Raw genomic sequence first — 8,524 nt, 5'->3', positions numbered from 1 at the left:
GCGTCGCTTTGTGTTGTTGCTTTAATATCCAAATCAGTACAAAATACAGAGTCTCGCAGCTTAGGTACATATATCGTGAGCGTCACCTCTTAACCTAACGATTACAGCTTACATATACATTCTACGGATTTATTTGGCTTCGTTCCGAGAGTCTTATAGACGACACCTCTCTTCTCGCGCGCGCGGATAGCTCATTTCCCATACAACTCTTCTGAACCGTTCGCAGACTAGGATTTTCTTGCTTCGTTAACCCTCGCAGCACCTGCCGCTCCAGAGCGACGAAATTATGCCCGAATTTAGGATAGCGTAGCCTAATTCGGACCCCTCCTGTTTGGCCACTGTGGGTCAACAGGTAGAAAAATATTTTCTATCGTTGACCCATTAGTAGCTAGCAACTTTCTCATTTTTCTAGCATTTCCGTACGAAGCTGATAACCGAACGCTACTGTCATTAAGACTAGGCTAAATAAATTGTTCTTTGAAATAAAAGAAACCTAGTCTGCTCCAAATTTGGCTACTCTCTCCCATCTATTAGGTTGACAACTAAACTTGGGTTTTGTGTCTCCAGTCCGAGGGGTTGAAAAATTATCGAATCGAATGGGGCGTATTTCAATTGAAAATTGTTAATTGTTCAAGAAAATGCGAAGGTCGCGAACTCAGCTGCCAAATTAAAATATCATTTCAGGACGATGGACACCTTGTTCGAAACGAAGGGTTCATCGTCTTTAAAAATCAGCACCGCGGGGGTTAACTAGTACAGCATCAGCGTTCCATAAACATTCCTCGAAACTTAAGATTGCAAATTCAGGGGGACAGCCGCGGGATCCAAGAATGCACCCTCCTGTGGCGTCCCAGGTTGCACCTTGGGGCCAGAAGTGCGATCAGCGCGAGCCCAGCTCCCAGGAGCGAGACTCCGCAGAGTGCTCCAGCTGTGACATCGTGTAAAGGAGTTCCAGCTTTCGGGGATTTAGCAGCCAGTAGCAAAAGTCCTGCACAGCTGAGAGCAGAGAGTCCTGCGAGGCCTAGTCCTGTCCAGGTTCTTCTCAGAGTCCTGCAAGCTCCAGCCAGGGTGCAGCACGCCCCGCAACCTGCAGCACTGTCGTAGTAGTACCTGAAGAGGAACAAAGTTAAGTAGCTGCTAGATTCAATTTAGCTGGGTAATACGAACCTTCTGCCCTGTGTCCACGACAGATATAGCGCCAAACCGCAAGTCAGGATGCCGACCAGCACCAATAACAGCGGTGCGTTTCTCCTATCGTTTTTCTCCAAACCGCTGGCCAAGGTTGTGTTCGCGTCGCTGTGCGGCGGCGACAATGGCGGAACCTGTGGAATCACGTAGCATGGTTAGATCATCGCCTCGTCTTCCTACGGTTGCGTCATCGACGTTGCGTTAACCCCGAGCCAGCACGATTCACGGCGGTTTGAACTATGCGAGCTAGCTGGACGAAGTTGTTAGAGGAAAGTGTTACTTCCTCTTGGAATCCGAAAAATTTTTCTTATTATTTCTTTGTCGTGTTGAAGGTCGAATAGTGTTTATTGGAGAAGACCAAGAAACCCTTCAGATTTTACAGGTATATAAAATTACTAAAAAATATTCTATTTGTTACTAATGCGTTGAATTCTTTTGAACCCAATTTAGAGTCAAGAAACGTCCAGCTACATGCTACTTGCAACTACTATGCTTTAGGCCTTACCACGGCGGTTCTAGCGATGAATGCGCTCTCCACGCTTTGATATCCGCTCCTCTTCTGTCCTGCGGGTATCACCTGATATCTCGGCGAACCGGATACCATAGGCACGGACTCAGGTCCGCTTTCCATGTACGCGTACCGTGGCGGTGGTTCACCGTGACCCATCGACACAAGGTCGACCGGGGCTGTGCCAACGTATCGCAGTCTTCCACAGTTGCTGGCTGGACAGAGGTCCTGCCTCGAAGTGTTCTCTAGCAGAGGTAGACACCTTCGAGCCGAGGGCTCTTTGTTGGGTGTGGAGGTCTGGGGTCCTGAAGGCGAGTACGTCCTATTCTGCGGCGTTCCTTGGGGCGTGGATCGACTGGGGCTGAATGTTCGACCTGGAAACCATTGCAGGAAAATTCTAAGCTGTGACTTACAGGAATCGTTTGTTGAAAGCAAATCAAATTTAGCTGGTTGGAGAGAACTGTTTCTGAGAGTGCTGTGGTCGAGACTTGGTCTACTAGCTTCAACAATCGTTTTTTAGTTCCTGTGGTTTATTAAAGAACGAGTCATCATTCTACATCTCCGTTTCATTACTCTGTTTCCGCAGACGCGATTAAGCTTTCGTAGCAACTCCAATTCTGATTTTTCGTCGCCAAAAAATTTGTGGATGTTGTTGAAGTATGAAGGAAGGTGTACGCGAGAGTCTAATTGCAAAAGGTTTTCTAGTTTCATAGTAAAAAAATCTCAAAGTCAGAACATCGCTGCAACGTCCGTTTGGTTACCCTTTTCGCACGGGTGCACTTAATCACTTGTACCGACCTCAATTTTCATTTCCCCTTGTTCAAAAAATTCATAGACCATTTCAAAGCACGAACAAAGATACTCCAATAAGTCCCATAGCAAAAGATTTTTTAGTTTCTCGTTAAAAAATTCCGGAAGATGGAATATCGCTCAGTGATCAATCCTTAAATGAACATACCGGTTGGAGAGCCACCTGGAGTCAGCGCCCTCCTTTGTGGCGTTCCGGTTTGACTGAAGGACTGCCGCCTTTTCGGAGACAGAGTCCTCTCTTCGGATTTAGATCTCGGTTTCCTGGGCGTAGTCAGAATCTCGTGCAGCTTCTGCGTAGCCAAATTATTCCTCGGCGAGATCTCGTGCGGGTTCCTCTCGGGCAGCGCTGGAGGGTCTTCCTCTTGCAGAGGCACTCTACTGTAACGACCTAGTAACACGCTAGCGTTTAATCCCGCTTGAAATCCATGAAAACTTCTCGTTACTACTATACGCTGTCGCTCATAAGTATTCTTCGTAAATATTTATTTTCTACATTAAGAATTTTAAGATGTTGAAAATAATATGTAAACATCATTGAATTCTTTCAATCGTTTCAGTGTTTCAAATTGCGCCTACTCGTTCTTGTGATAAATTCAATAAAAATCCACAGTCTACTCATAAGTGAAACGATTAAGATTTACTGGAGAGTGCAGTAGAACTGATGTAAAAACCGGACACAACTGTAATTGACGATTTTCAACACATCCCAAGATAAATCAATTTTTTCACGGTGTCTGGCGATCGGAGGTTTGTTTGTTGAATCTGCTCACCTTGCGGCGTGTTGATGTGCCGTCTTCCAGGCGAGTTATGCTTTCCCCATGCAGGGTCTTCATCCTGGAACTCCTGGTCACCCGGTACAGCGGCGTACCTTCCGGCGTTGTTCCTGCAGAGTTGCATCTGCGTCTCGCGGGCATCGTCTTGGTTGGGCGCCGTTGCGGAACGCTGTTGCACCTGCTGGTGTGGAATGAAGTCGTACCTGGAGGAGCCCCTCCTCTGCAACGGGCCCCTCTGCTCGTCGGGTATGTACTCGTACCTGGAGGTTTGGTTATAAACCGAGTGATGCTCCTCCACCGGAACGCTGGCGTACCTGCGGTGCGTCGGGTGGCTTCTGTTCTCGTCCAGATAACAATACCTGTTCATTTATTTATATATTTGGACTGTAACGTGTTTATTCCAAGTTCTTTATTCAGTAGATAAATTTGTACATAGGATATAGTCGACCCTGGATAGGCTGGGAAAGGGTACATTCGAATTAGTAAGAATAAGATTTAGACCACATAATTTGGCAGTGTCCCCTGTTAGATTCTCAAAGAACAGTTTTCTTAAGCAAACTGAAAAAATACGAGTTCAACGCTGCTGGATTGAAGAGATATAAAACAAATGAATTGCAGATGATATAAAACAGAGCCAGACAGAAACAGAATACGCAATGAGATATAATAGATACAAGAATAGAACAGAACATATGAGAGTAGAACTAAGATACCTACAGGAACAGGACTAGGATATACTAACTATAGCAAACGCTAAGAAACGCGGGAGTCGGTACGGTGGTACCGACCACCCCTCCGGTTCGAATATCCAGTAACGGAGCTTGAGGGATCTTGCGGGAGATGAGAAAAAAATAAGAAAAAAAAGGTAGCAATACCTGTCTCTCACCCCGCAGTTCTCAACCCTCTCCACGGGTCCTTGGAATGCTGGGTTGCTCTGGCCTTGCAGTTGCAAGGGTGGAGGCGGGGGAGGAAGATCGTCCGAGGTCTGAAACTGAGGCGGGGGTGGAAGATCGGTCTGATCCTCGGGGATGTACTCTGATTGTCTGCAGAAGGAGGGGTTGGTGTAGCAGTGCACCGGGGCCGGGTCCGACGGCTGAGCCATCATCGTTTATTGCTTCGTATCGCCTCGGCGAGAGCGACTCGCGTCCAGCTTGATTAATGCCTTTCGAACGAGGCAGGCGTTTTTGCTCCGGTCTCTGCACGAGGCGGCGTGGCGCGGTGGCCCGATAGCACGCGTGCGGTCCGCAACGTAAATGGATGATTCCCTATTAAGAATACCAGCGGTTGTTCCAGCGTCCGTTCAGTTCAGGCGCGGGTTCGACGATTCCCGATGGTCACGTATAAACTGCTGACGTAGGTGCGGGGCGACGATTGCTCCGTGGAAACCACAGCCGGCTCGAAACTCTCCGGGTACGAGATCTCCGCTGTTTGGAACCGAACTGGTACTGAGCCGACGTCCGAACAAGAATCCCGAATCCTCTTGCACATCTTCAGATCTCTACTTCCGAGGTTCTCGCACTGGTTTTACACACGGAACATTTTCAATACACTGTATAAGGTGAAGACATTCGAACTGGTGGAATTCTTCTTAGAGGAAGCCCGTAGGACGAAGATACGGCTTCGTTTAATGAGGATGTTTCTCCGAGTGGATTGATATTCCGTGAAACGTTCACGACTTCGTGGGGGCAGAGTCCAATGCTCTCTCTCTTCCAATTGCGCTTCGGTCCGTGCTGCACGAACGCCTGCAACAAACTGCCACATGAGTTCCCTTAAGAGCAGATGCACGAAGGGCGTTTCTCTCCATGCGTTTCCGAGCGGGAACGTGTGTGTCCGTGAGCAGCGCTACCTGAGGGGTTGTCAGGGGGTTCGCATAATACGGGCCCGCTCTGTCCCAACGTTAGGTGGGGGCTTGCTTCGTTTATAGTGAGTTCCCTCCAACGTTTTCTATGCCAGCGCTACCCTCGATGCCCAGGAATTTACGTCGCCGTGGTTGCTGCACCCTCCGACCCGACATTTAAACTTTAAATCCCTGCGATATTAATTTTCGAATTTCATTCGGAGATTCTCCTACATCGAGTCAATATTTTTTGAGCCATTAACACCTGCTGTACTCGAAAATTGAATCTTTTGATCGTTTGACCAAGTGTTTCTCTCTTTACAATGATTTTATCCCGCGTGCCGTTCGTTCAGAATTATTCCTAAAATGTTGTGGAAAATCAGGACTTAAATGAACAATTAATATAGTCATAGATAGACCGAGGATTTTTATGCAAAATAAAAATTGTTTGCATCAGTTGTAACAAACAGGAACCCGACAGAAACTTCTTTCTGCTTTTATTGATTTCGATAAGCTGAAGCTAATGCATGAATATTTTAAAATTTTTAAATGTTGCTGAAAATCAGGACTTAAATGAACAATTAATATAGTCATAGATAGACCGAGGATTTTTATGCAAAATAAAAATTGTTTGCATCAGTTGTAACAAACAGGAACCCGACAGAAACTTCTTTCTGCTTTTATCGATTTCGATAAGTTAAAGCTGATGCATGGATATTTTAAAATTTTTTAAATCTACCTACCGATGTAAATTGCATGTACTCATTTTTGTCAGGGATGCATAGAATCCGCAGCCTAGTCGTAGACTGCGAATTTGATGCATTCATAGCAATCTCGTTTAACTGGACTCGCGTTTTCTTTTGACCATAATCCAACTCCTATCACAAGAATCGTGTAAAGATTTGGTTCTGGTAAATGAACGAATGGCAAATTGAGAGTGAGAAATATTTGTGGATTTTTAAAACGATCGTCGATTGTATAACGATTGTCGCCACTGTGGAGATGTTGGAAATGCAAATGGTCGTTGCGTAATTTTTAGGTTTGGAAAGGGGCGAACCGCAGCAATTTTTGGGTTGGTCGTGAACGTTGGAAATCAGGAAGTCCCAGAATACTGGTGTGTGTGCACAGTAAGAGAACTCCAGTCGAGGGCACTATAGATAATTTTCTGGGCAGCTGCCGCGACCGTTGGGACGCGTGCCCCAGTCGCAACAGCTGCTCCAACACACACGCGTTCCGATCACAAACGCGCTCTTTATCTTTCACTGTTCGCGCGCCGAATGTACTGTAGGCTCGTATGTACCGGTGCAAGCGGCGTTAACGGCCGAAAAGTCATTTTAGGAAACAAGGAAGCGGCCCCAAACCTTCTCGAGTCCCCACACACTGAACCGATTGAACGATCCAACGTTGAAACACCTTGACGTTGGGTCGAGGTATCAGAAAAGTCATTCGAAGAAATTAGGAACTATCGTTGAAACGCTTTAACGTTCGATCGAAGTGGCAGAAAGTCGTTTCGAGAAACCAGGAAGCGCGCCCCAAACCACCTGCGGTCCAGGAACACCGTGCCAATCAAATTATGCAAAGTTGCAACGTTGCACTGCTGCATCGAGATACCGGAGACTCATTTTATGAATCAAGAAAGCGCCTCGAAGCATTTAGAGTCTCCAAGCACCGATCAAACGGGCCGATCGAAACGCTTCGACGTCCGATCGCGATACCACAAACGATCCAGGAGATTTTTCATAAAAAGAGCGATTGTTTCCACGCCTGAGCGGGTCCGTCGATTTTTCCTTAACGTGCGAGAAACCTGGCAAAAAAGAAAAGTCGAAAGGAATGCACCGAGGTGAAAATAACGTTTCAGGTCAAAGTGACTATAGAGGCATATCAGCTTTCCTTTCGAGCACCGGCGTATATTATGTCGAGGCTCGTTTACATAAGTGATAAAGATAAGGCCGGTAATAACGCGGACAATAAACAGAATGCTCGTTACCCGCCGAGTTCAACTTTTCCGATTCGTTCGAACGACATTGTTCTTCGCCTCGACCGAGTGGATCCGTTGGTCGTTACCGTTTCACGATATTAATCACCGTTGTCCAAGAAAGTGTAGCAGATTTTCCGCTCGAGCGATACCGATCGATGACGAGCGAATTCCGCTCCGGAAGTACGAGAAAGTGCACTTTTCTCTTTTCCCATCGGTGGACGATTTCGCTCGCGGTTCTCCACGAAATGCGATCCGAACTTTTCCCCACGGGTCTCGACGACGCGAAACGAGGATCGATCGACCACCGGGAATATATCGATCATGGAAAAGCTGCACGTGCGACACGCGCCTAAACGCGTGTCCCGCTTCGCATCTCTTTTGTCGGCCGTGCCCGCTAACAATGAGTCATCGTACCTCATTCCTCATCGCCAGTAGGATGTTCATCCCGGCCTCGTGCCATTATTCGCGGAGATGGGGGCAGAAGGTTGATCACAAAGTTCATGGAAGCCGATGTCCGTCGAAACGGTTCGATTGCGACGACGACGACGCCACCAGCTTGAAAACAAAACCGTCCGCTAATTCCCGCCGGCCGAACAATGGTTTTATCACAATTGACCCGGCGAACTGTATTAATCCGCCTTTTAATTGGCCAGTTGATGCTGGCGATCCAGCGCCACCTTAATTAGCCGGCGTGTCGTTGGGAATGGTTTCGCCTATGCTTCATAGAAAACGGTACAGTCGTTCCTCGACATATGTCGCAAATACTTGGCTGATAAAAGTCGCAGAACTATCCCCACTACCGCGGGGTATACCTTGTGAGGGGCCACGAAGATCGAGAGGCCTCGGACGCCGAGGAGTTTAATACGAGTCGGGTACGACGATCACGTGAATGAAAGAATAATAGTATCTCCTGGACGATATTTGTCGCAGGCACGACCCGTGTTGTTTACGTGTATGAAGAAAACACTGTAACTCCTATCGAACGCTCGCCGAGAAGATCGGCAGAGAACTAACCTTTGTTGTTTGGCAACGGCGGAGGAAAAGGTCGAGAAAGGTCTTTGCCGAGCCCGTAGTGCATCTACGACGCAAAGAATAAAGGTCAGAGCGATCCCTCGTGCCGCTGTCGACTGCGCATCGACCCTAAAGTCGGCGGAGAGACGCGCAAAGATATTTGCGTTCACGCCTTTGGGATCTGCTTACCGTGGGTTTCTTAATCAAGAGAGATCAAATTGCGAACAAACTGGTTTATCGTAAATCTAACCTCCGAACGTTTTTTGAGGAGACGCGAAAAGTGTCCTAGGCCGAAGTACAGTCGCCAGAGTAATTCCGGCCGATTAAAAGGAGGTCAGTGGAGGGGGAGTGTTTAGAGGGTGGTCGCGGCCTGCACTTCGCACCCTTACAGTAGCGCCCCTTATTTTCCCGTAGTCGCG

At 47.4% G+C, this 8,524-nt stretch overlaps 1 protein-coding gene across 1 annotated transcript; it reads right to left on the bottom strand.

Annotated features, from left to right (window-relative positions):
• Window positions 1-3: 3 nt before the first annotated feature.
• LOC143357538 (uncharacterized) lies at window positions 4-5,065 on the bottom strand. The gene is made up of 6 exons (XM_076794107.1): window positions 4,155-5,065; window positions 3,277-3,638; window positions 2,655-2,894; window positions 1,694-2,070; window positions 1,168-1,322; window positions 4-1,110 (listed from the first exon to the last, which is right to left on the bottom strand). Exons 1-6 carry the CDS (start codon window positions 4,382-4,384, stop codon window positions 804-806), a joined length of 1,671 nt encoding a protein of 556 aa, XP_076650222.1. The 5' UTR covers window positions 4,385-5,065; the 3' UTR covers window positions 4-803.
• Window positions 5,066-8,524: the final 3,459 nt, after the last annotated feature.

This window comes from Halictus rubicundus, chromosome 1, assembly GCF_050948215.1.
Source record: "Halictus rubicundus isolate RS-2024b chromosome 1, iyHalRubi1_principal, whole genome shotgun sequence".
Taxonomy (NCBI): Eukaryota; Metazoa; Arthropoda; class Insecta; order Hymenoptera; family Halictidae; genus Halictus; species Halictus rubicundus.
The sequence above is the reverse complement of the archived record's forward strand: the minus strand, read 5'-3'. Positions and strand labels throughout refer to the sequence as shown.

Bases quoted from the DNA above. Each gene is read 5' to 3' on its own strand.
- LOC143357538 (XM_076794107.1), bottom strand. From the start codon at position 4,384: ATGATGGCTCAGCCGTCGGACCCGGCCCCGGTGCACTGCTACACCAAC. The intron at 2,895-3,276 runs GTGAGCAGATTC...GCGTGTTACTAG, and splicing joins GCACATCAACACGCCGCAAG to GTCGTTACAGTAGAGTGCCT. The intron at 1,323-1,693 runs GTAAGGCCTAAA...GTGATTCCACAG, and splicing joins TCATCGCTAGAACCGCCGTG to GTTCCGCCATTGTCGCCGCC.